General features: G+C 42.4%; 1 protein-coding gene across 1 annotated transcript in view; it reads right to left on the reverse strand.

Annotated features, from left to right (window-relative positions):
- SLC12A4 (solute carrier family 12 member 4) overlaps window positions 1-14660 on the reverse strand; it is a 435256-nt gene that overhangs the window by 196428 nt on the left and 224168 nt on the right. Inside the window, exon 12 of the mRNA XM_077456642.1 lies at window positions 13335-13509. Coding sequence (XP_077312768.1) covers window positions 13335-13509 — 175 coding nt within the window. The remainder of the gene's footprint in view (window positions 1-13334; window positions 13510-14660) is intronic.

Genomic DNA, 14660 nt, shown 5'->3' on the forward strand with positions numbered 1-14660 from the left:
AGCATAAAAGAACTTCACCCACAATCAGAAGTGCTCCCTAACAGGGGAGACACCACCTTTTCTAACCGCAACAGAACTTGCGGTAACAATGCAACAGTGCATTATACTCAAAGGTAACTGTATTTTCTTTAAACAGAAAAAAGAAGTGCAGAATTGCAACATTACACGGCCGCCCTCAAAAACTTTGCAGCCAAAGCAGACATCAGACTATGAGCTTACATCCACTCTGTAGATTTTGGTAAAAATGTGAATGGACGACTAAATCGCCGCCTACACACCAGAGCGGCTGACACTCGAGGTCAGAAGCCCAAGAGGCCCCAATTGTCCTGGTGGAATGGGCCATGGCAGGAAAGGGGGGCACCTGCCCCTTAAAGGCGCAGGCCTGTACCACATCTGTCTGATCCACCTGGAAATGGTGGTTTGACGAGACCGCCATACCTCTTTTTCGGACCAGCTACCAAAATGAACAGAGGGTCCAACTCCCGAAGGGGAGCTGTTGCAGTAAAATATATCTCTTTATAGCCCTGACCACGTCCAGGGAATAAAGGGCCACCTCTTAGGATGTTCCAGTTTAGGACACAGAGATGGTAACACAATAACTTCATTGATGTGGAACGCCGAAACCACCTTTGGCAGAAAGGAAGATTGTGGGCGCAACACCACCTTATCCTTATGGGCAACCATATGTAGCCTTATGAGTTTATGTGAAATCTCCATTAATACCTGTACAATATTGTAATTAGAAATATATTTCCATTAGATTTAAATATATATTTAAAGTATTGAGTGTTTGTGTTGGTGTTACTGTAATTGGTTCAACTTCAAAGCTTGGCCTTTTGTTTTCCCTGATAACATCTCACCTGGGAAGTAAACAACAGCTGTCGTTGACTCATCCAATCAGGCTGTTCCCAATATACATTGACTAGGTACAGTGACCAATTAGGGAGAATTATATTAGCCACACTACAGAAAGTAGGGGGGGAGATATAATGCTTTGTGAGAAGGCCAACTCACTCTGGTGTGGGAGCACACGGCAGTCACCATGGGCTGACCTGAAGTTAACAGGTAATCTAACTCTGAACTTGCACCTTATATTGTATTGTAAATATGGTTCTGTGAGTAATTTGTAAATATCATGTAAGCCAGGGGACCTACACTGTATATTGTGATGTAAATACTGTCTGGTGTGTAATTTGTATATATTATGTAACCCTATAAATAAATGTGTATTGCTGATTGAACTATCTCTTTTGTACAAGATCTCTCAGATCTAGATATGTATATGTCCATACTACTACAATGATTGAGGGGTATGCACATAATCATAAATACTAGTCAACAAATGGCGACCGACGAAGGGACAGGAAAAATTGGTGGTCTCTTTCAGCAATATCTCAAGGGGTTGCAATATCTACAAAAGGCACACTATGAAAGGGTTTTTCATCTGAATGCTAAAAAGTAACATTGGGTGCTCTATGTGCTCAATATAGAAATGGGCTATAAAAAATAGCTGTGTTGTACAGTGTGTGATCATTAGGAAGCCTACTGTTAGTATACTAAGGAACATATCACTTATGTTAAAAGCTAAATATAATATAGAATTTGTACATGAAGAGTCCAGATACATTAGAAGGAGATGAAAACAGCTGTTGCCCAAGGTTTCTATGCATGAAGATTCAGTCGATTAAAAAAAAAAAAAGTTTGAAAGATGGTTCCTGCAGTGAATGAAGTGCATGTAACAGGAATTGAGAGTACAGCACAAAAGATGGATAGGGAGGACAGACAGTCTTTAGAAAATGTGCTACTTATAGCTAACAATATTGGCAAACTATTGCCAGGAGTGCACATAACATTTCATGCAGATAATGTCTTGCAACGATGTAAATTGCTGGGAGTTGCCAACTCCAGAGATCAGGTTAAAGTTTTACTATTAACAGTTAACTTAGACACATGGTCTTCCTTACCAGACCATGTTAAAGAAGGAAGAGCAGATTACAATGAAACTGTAGATGAACTGCTAAAAATATTATATCCCTTTGACCTAGGCTTAATAGCAGCGTTTAGAACAAAACAGGAAAATAATGAGAATCCACTTCTTTATGAAAACAGGCTATGGTCAGCTTACTATGTAGGCAAACGGAGAAATGTAAACAGAGAGGACCCAGAGTACAAAACCCTCCTAATATCTAATGCCCATCCAAAATGTAAAATTCAATGTGGATTTTTTATAAATCCTCTTAAAGATTCATATCAAAGTATCATGGATTGTATGCACAATTATTTTCATGTAGCCAGAAGGTCTAATTCTGTGAAATCAAAGTTTTATCACCAGCGTACAAACAAAAATACCTATTTAGCAAGTCACACTACAGGAGAATTGGCCACCTTTTCAAACAGAAAGAGACATCATTACAATTACAATGCCTCCAAAGATAAGATCTATAGGCAAGGCTCCACAGTTACTAGTCAAAGGCAAATAGCCTCATGCTCCCCTTTGAATGTAAATACCATGGAAAGCGATCTCAGATTACAGCACAGGAGATCAGTTCTGAAAGAACTTACGTTAATAACCACAATTACGTCTCTTGAAAATGAGATTGAGCTACTGAAGTCGCATATTCATAATTGGGAAAATAGCAATAAAATAATGGAAACATCACAACATGTTCTTAAGGAAAAATATGAAGCATGCCATGCAGATGTGGTACAGTGTAATAAAGAACTGAAAGAAATAAAACAATCTTTTGATCAAATTGTTAAGACCCCACAGAAAACCGTCTATTCCATTCAAACAGAAAATACAGGAGGGAGGCCCAATCTATCTATATTATCTGCTAGGACTTCCTCTTACGGGGAACAAAACTTAAATATAAGCAATGTAGAAACAGTGAAAGAAGTACCAGATCTAATGTGTCATTCAGATGTCTATGATCTGAGTAATTTATTTTCACCAGATCCAAGTGCGGATGTCAGTGAACATATACCAATGTAAATGTAACAATGTGGTAGTGTTTGCTTTCTTTGTGCCAAAGAAAGGGAAAAGGGTAATAACGTTTGTATAAGTTATATTTTCCAGGTGCAGGGAGCTCATGAAAAAGTATTTACATGTTAAGCAGATGTATCAATATAGATGTATACACATAAATACATACACCTAAGGTAATGTATAGTAGGCTAGGTATTCAAACATGGTTATTAGTAATATAGGTGTTTATCTTCCCCAAAGGATCAGAAGACTGCCATAAATATTCAAAGGTATAGGGTATAAGTGTTGCTTAGTACAGAAACTTACTCTTGCTTCAATTTATTTTTATTTATTGTATTCCTTGGTGCTCACCGAGGTTCATTGCTCTCTCTAACAATTGTTTGAGTGTGTTGCATGGGGAGCACATGGGTTTCATTGGAAAGACGCCAATTGGAGTGCGGTCTTAGTTTTGTTGAAAAGGTTCAACAGATTATTATTTTTTTTAATGGTCTGTCCACTAAATGCATAACATTTGTGTATAGGACAGTGAAACTAGCTACAAGAGAGTAGTTTGTTTATTTTAGCTGTGGAATTTTACAAGCAGTAATATTCTCATGCTTTTCAGTTACAGTACAGAGCTGTGGAAGTCTTGTTGCTGAATGCTGAAGCTAATATCTGAGAAAGATTATTAGTATAGGGTAAAATAAGATGCATCTAGCATACTGTATTATACCTTGAAATTTTGTTTTAAGGATGAAACCTTACCACAAATTGGGTAATCCGAGTTTGTGGTAGATTCATTTTTTTTTTAAACTGAATTGGGTTTAACTTTGGTGTAAACACGGCTGTGTTTACCTTTCTATTGTAAACTGAGAGGGTTATTCACCCTAGTTGATACCGGTGGCCTTAGTATTGTTCCTATTGTCCCCCGGGTCTATTGTTCTGCAGGGGTAGGCTCAGACAAGGTAAACTACAAGCTATTGTGAGTAGATTTGGGGTGTCTCCAGTAATCTAATAGGATTGTTTTAGTGAGAGCTGAAAATATATATATATATATATTTTTTTTTTTTTATCCTCTCCACTTTACTGTATTTTCTGAATTTGAAAAATGGAGGGAGTAACTCGTCCACCGCAAACCAAACCAGTACACTAAAAGTGGGGATGAAATACAACATATAAATTCGTTTTAGAGGTCTATGGCATTTTAGTTTCATTAGATCAAAGTGGGAATGTCATTGTCTATTTACCAATATACACATAAAAATGATGTATTTTTTTTTTTTTTTTAATTTTTTGTTTTGCTTTAAATAGGTTAAATAAATAAAAAGGGGGAAAGATTAATAACTGTCTTCTACAAAGTAATCTTTTTTCAGGTTTAAGTGAGTTCAGGAAAGTATATGTCCATACAAATTAGCTGTACATATGCGTAAGAACACGCCTAACAAGGGTAAGGTATAACAGTCCATTGTTTTTTGTTTTTTTTTCTCTCTCTTCCTCTCACTTTCCTTTGTATTCTCCCAGAGGCCAGAAACGCCTAACAATTCATTTGCAAATACCAAAGTGCTATCCAGGATGTATGGGATGCAATCGAAATGAATGTGTATGTTTGAGTGATGGAATGCATGGGTATGAACTGTCCATGTGTAAACAAAGATTTTTTTTTCTTATGGGGTGTACTCAACATTGCTTTATGGCCATAAATAAGTGTGATCACACTAATGCGCATGCGTTGTACGGTTTATGATTATTTTATAATTTTTTTTTTCATTGGAAATGAGCTCAATACTGGTACCAGTTTAAATTTATAATTTTTTTTTTACAAGTTTAAATGTACTTGCAAATAAATAACCTGTGCACAAATATGAAATCTCAATCCCTATAACTATGAGGAACTGTAGGGATGTTGTGTATATTTTTGTTTTCTCCTTTCCTGTGGCTCAGAGTGAAGGGTCTTTCACTCTGACACTCGGAAACTACATGATACATTACTTTGCACCTTGTGACATCTTATGGATTCAGTAGGTCTTATTTTTTGTTTTGTTTTTCCTTCCAAGTAACTCATGTGATGCTAATATGTGTGAAGGTTATAGATCTACATGTTGTCATTTTAGAATTTAAGTATTTACAAACCCTCCCAGTTTTTCCATATTTGGTCTGTCAAAGTATAGACTCATTACCTTGGCTGGAAGTCTGTTCCAAGCATCCACTACTATTGTAGACCATTATGAACCTCTCACAGAGGTACAGTGAGGTGTTATTAATGATTTTTAAGTTTTGTATTTTAGGGTAACTGCCCAAACAAGGATGGATGATTGGACCCAGACGGGGCAAAGTATTGTGAAACACAGATGAGGACCTTAAAACATAATTTTATGTTGGTTTTAAGGAGAAGCCTTGAATGGAATTAATTACAGTCAGGCCTAACTAAATTCTAATTTCTTTAGGGCGGTCTGTTTCAATAAACAGAGGTCCTGCGCTCTCTAATACAAATTTTTGTGGCCTGCTTGACTTGCAAATTGTTTTGCACTGAGAGTCAATTAATATGTTAATCACCACCGAGAGAGGGTGTTGCGCAATGTTTGAAGGCAGATTCAATCATTTTGTTTAACACAATTACAGATTCAAGGCTCTTTAACAAATTAAAGGTTGAGGCAGCATTCAATCTGAATAGTTTTTTTTTTTTTTTCTTTATTGTTTAGTTTTTTTCCTTCAACTTTTTCTCTTAAGGAAAACTATTTTTTTTTTCTTTACTTCCTATATCACCTTATTTTTTATTTTTTTTTGGCGATTCTTCAGTTTGGCTTGCCTATGGTGAAATAAAAAAAAGAGGGGAGTATGGGGAACATTATATGGAGAACATTTAAAGCAATTACAAATGTTGATATAGGATATTAAAAGCTTCCCTTTAGCATTTTGGGGATGGGTCGAGTATCCGACAGTTTTTGTTTTGCTATTATCATGACAATAGTAACATTAGGGTTTAGCTACAAACATGTGACTATTTTCTGTGTATATGTGACATACAATCCTCTCTACAGTTCTAATATCGGGTAGTCATCAGATGTGGTCATTGATCATTTTTCTTTTTTTTATGTTGCTCAGTTTTTCCTTTTTGTGCCATAATCAGTTCAAAGAGCATTGCGTGAATATCATAGATATACTGGGACTTCTGAGACTCATAGTGATTGGCAAATAGCAGGGAGTATAGTACATTTGTACTTAAGAGTATTTTAGTTTGATTTTTCCTGAAGCCACTAGTGACTGGTGACATCACACCTATCTGTATTCTGAAATCCAGTCATGTTTGTCTGCGTAGGCGACACTGCCTAATCTGCAATGAGAACTCTTAAAGTGATGACCTCTTCCATAGCCTGCTAAAGGCAGGGCTCGTACAGTAGCTACACATGGTAGCCAAGGATGGAGCGATATGGCCAAATATTGCACTGAACACAGCTTCAGTAACAGGAGTTAGTGGTGAGTTGCGATGGCAACAAGAGCCCCCTGGACACTTGAAGGGTCATACACAGACACACAGTGGTAGCCAGCAGAAGGCAGAGCAGAGTTACTTGCAGGCATATGACCATGGAGGAAGAAAGATGGGGGATGGAAATCAGACACCTGGTGGAAGGGCGTACCCAAATTGTTACACATGTCACTGAGAAAGGGGTCTCATTAGTATGTCGCAATATATCTAGGGTAATTCTAATAAAAGGTCCTAACTGCTCAGACTTACCAGACGAGCATTAAGTTGAATGCATGTGTCTCAAAGGTACTTGTGGTTTTCTTTCTCTACCTCTGTCCACATTAACAAAGTATAATCTTAGCCGGGAAAGCTGATCCAAAGGCCATTACTGTATGCGGTATCCAACGGGAATCACCATGGGAGGCTGTCCCAGAAGCAAGGGCAACATGACCAGATTGACATTATTGACTTTCGCACTATCATTATTGGACGGTTGAGAACAAGGATCCTCATGTTTTTTTTTTATCCCTCTTGTTTTTTTTATTGTGTTTTGTATCCTATGATTTTTATTATGGACTTATTACATTCAGAACAAGTGAGGACTACCGATACTAGGATCCAGAAATGTGAACTGTAGAGATGGAGAGTTTAAACGTTTTTTTTTCTTCTCAAAGAGTTTTATTTCATTTCAGAGGGCAAAGCCAAACGTTCAAAATATTAAAGAAGATTGCACATAAACCATTATTCTATGTGTGGCCAAGTCTCATATTCTCAACTGGCCACAAGGGGCCATCTGTAGCCTTATGAGTTTATGTGAAATCTCCATTAATACCTGTACAATATTGTAATTAGAAATATATTTCCATTAGATTTAAATATATATTTAAAGTATTGAGTGTTTGTGTTGGTGTTACTGTAATTGGTTCAACTTCAAAGCTTGGCCTTTTGTTTTCCCTGATAACATCTCACCTGGGAAGTAAACAACAGCTTTCGTTGACTCATCCAATCAGGCTGTTCCCAATATACATTGACTAGGTACAGTGACCAATTAGGGAGAATTATATTAGCCACACTACAGAAAGTAGGGGGGGAGATATAATGCTTTGTGAGAAGGCCAACTCACTCTGGTGTGGGAGCACACGGCAGTCACCATGGGCTGACCTGAAGTTAACAGGTAATCTAACTCTGAACTTGCACCTTATATTGTATTGTAAATATAGTTCTGTGAGTAATTTGTAAATATCATGTAAGCCAGGGGACCTACACTGTATATTGTGATGTAAATACTGTCTGGTGTGTAATTTGTATATATTATGTAACCCTATAAATAAATGTGTATTGCTGATTGAACTATCTCTTTTGTACAAGATCTCTCAGATCTAGATATGTATATGTCCATACTACTACAATGATTGAGGGGTATGCACATAATCATAAATACTAGTCAACACATATAGGGTGACTTGCAAGACAAGGCCACCAGTTCCGAAACCCTCCTGCCCGATGTAATTGCCACTAGAAAGATCAGTTTCTGGGAAAGAGTCAACAAGGGAATTTCTCAGATGTTCTCGAACGGCGGTTTCTGTGCACCGATAACACCAGGTTAAGATCCCACGGGGTTAAGTGTGTACACACCGGAGGAACTACAAGTCAGATCCCTTGCACAAAAGTGCTCACTAGAGAGTGAGACGCCAGAGGTCCCTGAAAAAAAGAAAGCCAAGGCTGATATTGGTCCTTTAATGATGCTTAAAGCCAACTTCTGGTCTACTCCTCGCTGTGGAAACAGCAGGATCCTGGAAAATGAATAGGTGCACGGATGCCATCCTTTCTCCTCACGCATAGAGATGTATGCCTTCCAGGTACCTTAGCATCTGGCTCTCAACAGCCATGCCGTTGAAACCAGTGATGGTAAAACAAGATGGAGAATCGGACCTCGACACAGAAGGTCCTCTCGCAACAGCAGTCGCCAGGGAGCCTTGGCAACCAGGAGTACTAGGTCAGCGCGTCAGGGACGCTGGAGCCAATCCAGGGCATTAGTATTACTGGAACTCCCTCGGCCTCCACTCTGTGGAGCAGAAGTGGTAGTAGCTTTATCGGAGATCAGTCGATACTGATGCCATGGAACCACCAGTGCTATTGATGGGATCTCTTATCCTAGATCCGAATCTCGGCCACTTCCAATTGAGATGGGAGGCCAGGAAATCCACGTCTGGTGTGCCCCACCTCTTGCACAGAAGCCTGAACATCTCTGGATGCAATGCCCATTTCTCCTGGGCCCAGCATATGGCGACTTAGGTAGTCCGTCTGACAGTTTTCCAGTCCCGGGGTGTAAATGACCGACAAGGCCGGTACCTGTTGCTCTATACACTGAAGGATGTGAGTGACCTCCCGTGCTGCAGCCGAGCTACTTGTTCCTCCTTGAAGGTAGACATATGCCACCGCCCTCGTAGTCTCATCGAATATGTGGAGAAGCAATGCCTGATCGCTCGGAGTTCAAGCACATTGATCGTCAACTTGGGTTCCGCACCCGACCAGAGACCCTGGGTCCACTGTACTCCCAGTACTCCACCCCAGCCGGTCAGGCTGGCGTCTGTTGTGATTACAGTCCAATGCAGAGGTGGAAACGACTTCCCAGACTGAAGTGCTGGGGACCGCAGCCACTAAAGCAGGGAGTCCCTGACTGACTGGCTCACCTGAATCTGCTGATCCAGGGAAAACAGAAATTTGTCCTATTTCATAAATATCTCCTTCTGCAAGACTTTGGTGTGAAACTGGGCATACGGTACCGCCTCGAGGGAGGCCACCATGAGGCCCAGAACTCGCATGCAGAAATGCAGCGATGACCACATGTGGTTCAGCAATAGTTTTACTGTGGCTCTGAGAGTCTGCAGTGTTCTCTGAAGGGAGAACACTCTCGCTTGCATGGAGTCCAGCGGTAAGCCCAGGTACTCTAAGCGCTGAATCGGTATGAACACCAACCTTTTTAGGTTCCACAGCCATCCAAATTCCTGCAGGGTTTGCATGGTGATCGCCACATCCTTCTTTAATTCTGAGGCTGAAGCTGCTCTCAGAAGGAGATCGTCCAGATAACCTGCGATTGCGATCCCGCGTTGTCTCAACAATGCCAAAATTTGAGTCTATTCCGTGGTAAAGACTCGGGGTGCTAAAACCAAGCCAAAAAAGGGAGAGCCACAAACTGGTAGTGGGCTTCCCCGACTTCAATTCGCAGAACTCTCTGATTCCAGAGACATAGGAGTATCTGCATGTACGCATCCCAGAGTCCAAAGACGCCAGGGAGTCCCCTTGATGGAGTGAAGCTACTACTGAGCGAACCATTCCATTCGGAACCTCTGTACTTTAACAAAGCAATTGAGGCTATTAGGTCCAATATTGGACATACCCCTTCCTTTTGAGGACTACAAAAAGATTGGAGTAGAACCCCTGAATCCTTTCCGACTCCGCAACAGGCACTACCACCCTGCAGTTTAACAGGTCCCATACTGCCCCCAATAGGGCCTCCCAGCGAGCCGGGAGTAAGGGTATGCTGGAGGGGAAGAGTCTGGTGGCCAAGAGAGGAACTCTATCTTGTAGCCAGAGGAAATCAGTTTGCAGATCCATTGGTCAGATAGCCGAGAGGCCCACTGGGCTGCAACTCCCAAAGGCGACCCCCCCACCTGTATGCGGTAGCACTTTTGCTTGCAGGCTTGCAGTTTCAGGGACGCTTTTGTCCCTCAGAGGTCGTCTTGTTGGACTGGGAGCATTTAGCCGAAGTCCCGGACGGACAAAAAAAAAAACTATTTTGAGCGGAAAATGAGAGCCCTTGCCTGTGGCGTGGCTCCTTAGCCTTCCTGGCCTGTGGGAGCAAGGTACTCTTCCCACCTGTGACATTCTTAATAATGTCATCCAGCAAGGCTCCAAAGATTTACTCACCAAGGAAAGGTAGATCCGTCAGGGCTTTTTTAGATGCCTGGTCCGCCGACCAGCATTTCAGCCAAATCAGGTGCTTCAGCACCACTGTTGACACTGAAACCTTGGATAGCAGAGGAAGCATATCCAGAGTCGCATCCCAAGCATACTTAAGAATGTGCACTGACTGGTCTGCTAGTTCCACAAAGACGGGATGGGCCTGCTGCTTCTCAAATTAGAGGTGCAAAAGTTTGCCCATTCAGTAAGTGTCTGCGACACAAGTGCTGTGGTCAGTACTGGTCGTATTGTTGACCCCCCAACCATAAATAAGGAACGGGCCACTGCCTCGGTTCCTGCCCGCGGGGTCCTTAACCACAGGAGCCCCAATTACCGGGATCATGGTTACCTTATCTAACCTGGATACTGGGGAGTCCACAACCGGAGGAGCCGACCACTATTGCAGAAGGTTCTCCACAAGGGGGTAACGCACCACCATGCTTTTTGGGACCGAAAGGGTTAGCTGCGGTCACCCTCATTCCTGTATATGAACTTATTGAAATAAGTCAGATACGGAAACACCTCAGGTGTACAGGCTGGCTTACGGGACCCAAAAGGGACCACTACTGCAGCAGAAGGACCTACTGTATCCTGATCTTCAGGGTATCACGCACAGCTGTGATAAATGCTCCAACTAGTGCTTCTCTTGCGTGGACTCGGATGGGGACTCATCCTCACTGTCCGATCCGTCCTGGTCAGTGTCTTCTGAAACGACAGAGCAGGGGCCACCAGTCTCAGCGGGGCCCGAGTCTGTGCCAGAGCTCTTCCCGGAGGACGGGGGCAGGGACCGCACTCTACCACCTTGCACCCGCACACCGCCTCCACCCTGGCAACGAACGTTTTCAGGACCGGCGACAAGACGTCTAAAGGCACTGCACTGTATGCAGACGAGGCGGTTGCATTTGCAGGGAGTTAGGGGAAGAAACATCAGTTTCTGAAGCCATGCTGACTCACCCTGTCTGCCACCTGTTGGAGACTCAGGACAGGTGTATAGTCCCACCCTCCTAGCTGCTGCAGGCTGAGGGGCCCCCACTGTAGAACTCACAACTCTGACCGAGTTTCACGCCGTTCAGCTAGTCATGCCTGTGTCCTGTGTCAGCTCCCAGGTGTCTGTGAAAAAAACAGCGCTGTTCTGAGCCCTCAGGGACCAGCGCTGGGCAAAAAAACCGAGCTGGGCTACAACAAAATGGCCGCAGAGTGTCCAGTATAAATGACATAATCACAGGGAAAATGGCCACCTAACTACAGTAAAATGGGTCCTGACCGTGCTTTTCCCTGAGTCACACCAAACATGGCTGCCAAACAACTGTACACAGAGAGGGACAGTGAAAAAAAGACAGAGAAAATGGCAGCAGAACAGCGCTATGGCGATCAGCATGTGAAGACCTCCAGACAACCAGCGGGGAGACAACAGACACCCAGGGGCACCCGGGGGGGAGGGGATATGGGGACAGGGAGAGAAGAGAGGGAGGAGAGGGACCCCCGAATCAACCTCCCAGGGAATGCCCAGCTGCTCAGCCCCACCGAGGCAGGGAAATCTGTACTTACCATTCCGGACCAGCTGGGGACATTCCATCACAGATCCACTCTCTAATCAGTATGGGGTGGCTGCTGGTCACGGTACACTGTGACTCAGACATCAATAGCCCGCTCATATGTGTGCCCCAGAGCATTGCACTCACTGGCCACCCCTGGAGGGAGGGGCATGTCGTGGCCGACCCAGCTTGTAGCTATGGTCTGCACACGCTCGCTGGCCAGGCTGGGGAGACTACAAGAAACTATTAGATAAGCACCTGAACGACTGCAACATACAGGGATATACAATGTAATACTGACGTATAATCACACACATAGGTTGGACTTGATGGACTTGTGTCTTTTTTCAACCTCACCTACTATGTAACTATGTAACATCCACGCACAGTACTCTGTTTTTTTAGGTCTGCATTGCATGAGAATATTTTTTGGGAGGTGATTGGAGTGCCTAGGTTTTACTAGAAACTATGGTTGGTGATATGGGGATGAATGTGTGCTACTTTTAGTGCAGTCCTACACTATAAATATATAATATATAATATATATATATATATATATATATATATATATATATATATATATATATATATATATATATATATATACACACACACACACACACACCCTAAATGACAACTCCCCATGCTCCCCAAACAAAAGCACATTTAACTATCAGAATATAATTTCATTTTTAAATGAAAGAAAAAAGACCCTAATAAATGGCAAAAGAAGAAAAAAGAGCTGTAAAGGGCTAGCAAGCAAGTATACTTCCTGCTGATACAGAAAACAAAAACCTAAGAAGGACAGCTGGGTCTATCTAGGATGTGAACACAGGGGGTACGCACAAGGGTATATAGTCCACCACAAAACAATCCACAGCACAGCACTGTATAGCAGAACATCTCCCCCTACAAAGATTTGTCAGCTTTCTTTAACCAGCTCCAACTCAGACTGACAACATGGCTAGTGGGAGCCCACCATTTAATAGTGAGGGGGCTGACTTGTTCATTCCTTCAGATTGGAGCCCGTGTGACCAGGGGCAAAAGTTGTTTAGTGCATTATGTGTTCATGTCTAAATTTTCTACCATGAGTTCAACATTTTTCTGAACCACCTCAAATCCAAGGTGGCTTTGAACCCGAACCTCATTCCGAATTATGACCATTTTAATGTTCTCTAATTTGGTCAGCTTGTTTGAAAAGGAAGATGCACAATTTGTTATTAAACCATAGAGCAATAAAATGCTATTGTTTATGATAAATATTTAAACATTAAATAGCACCTACTGTATATTTATAATTTGCCAATTAATTTTCATGCACAAAAAGAAATCATCCCCGTTTTGTCACCCACAATGAATGACTACAAGAAAAATATACATGTTCTGAAAGTTCTGAAAGCTTACTCACTCTAAGAAATGGAATTATGTTGTCCTTTGCAATGGCCTGAAGTAAACGTGGCGCTCCAGTGAGACTCTGTAATCCAGCTCCACATGTAGAAAAAAAAGAACCAATAACTATGACCCATGGAGAAGGCCATGAAAGGGTTCCAACCACCAGATTTTTGTTCACTGCACTACCATACCTGTGCAAAAAAAATATATATATATTACATTGCTTAACATTTCAATGGAGAACATGTCCATTTACAATAATGTCAGAATTTATCCACCTTTTCTCCATTAGCAGAAAGGATAAAACAACGATTTTTAAAGTCAAAGCGTTAAAAAAAAGTTTTCATGAAAAAAAAAAGTTAAATCCTGCAAAGACTGTTGCACATCAATATAAGGGAGTTATATGTGTACTATACGCTAAGACATATGGGAGATTTACTAAAACTGGAACATGCAAAATCAGATGCAGCTCTGCATAGAAACCAATTAGCCTCCGGGTTTATTTGTCAAAGCTTAAGAGGCGGTTCACAAAGGGGCGACTCAGATCCGACTTCAGGTCGCCCTTAGTCGCGCTACATGTAAAAATCAATGTAAGTGAATGAGAGCCGTCTTAATGCACACTACTGAAGTCGCTCCGACTTCAGAAAAGGTTCCTGTACTACTTCTATCTGATTTGTAGGCGACTGGTACCCATTGATTTCAATGGAGGTCGCCTCCAACTCGGATCTCTGTCTATACGGAGGCGACTCTCTCAGAATTATCAGCTCTCAAAAGGGAACTCCACGCCAAATTTATTTTAAAAAACTGGCGTGGGTTCCCCCTCCGAGAGCATAACAGGCCCTTAGGTCTGGTATGGATTTTAAGGGGAACCCCCTACACCGAAAAAACGGCGTGGGGGTCCCTCCCAGATCCATACCAGACCCTTATCCGAGCACGCTACCCGGCCGGCCAGGAAAGGGGGTGGGGACGAGCGAGCGCCCCCCCCCTCCTGAGCCATACCAGGCCGCGTGCCCTCAACATGGGGGGGTGCCTTGGGGAAGACCCCCGAAGTTGGAAGAAGAGGGCGGCGGCGAAGAAGAAAGCTGGGCTCCTCCGCTAGTAAAAGAGCTAGCAGAAGATAGCAGAGTCTGTCGAGAAGATCCTCGAAGACAGAAGAAGACCCCCGGAGCTGTGCAATAAACTATTTTAACCCTTGTGTGTTGTGTTTTTTTGTACATTTTTTTCACAGGTGAATGGGTAGGGGTACATTGTACCCCATACTCATTCACATAGGGGAGGGGGCCAGGATCCGGGGGCCCCCTTATTAAAGGGGGCTCTCGGATTCCGATAAGCCCCCCGCCCG

This window comes from Lithobates pipiens, unplaced genomic scaffold (genome assembly GCF_037356315.1).
Source record: "Lithobates pipiens isolate NorthernLeopardFrog02 unplaced genomic scaffold, aLitPip1_a1.2 Scaffold_10, whole genome shotgun sequence".
In the NCBI taxonomy this organism is placed as follows: domain Eukaryota; kingdom Metazoa; phylum Chordata; class Amphibia; order Anura; family Ranidae; genus Lithobates; species Lithobates pipiens.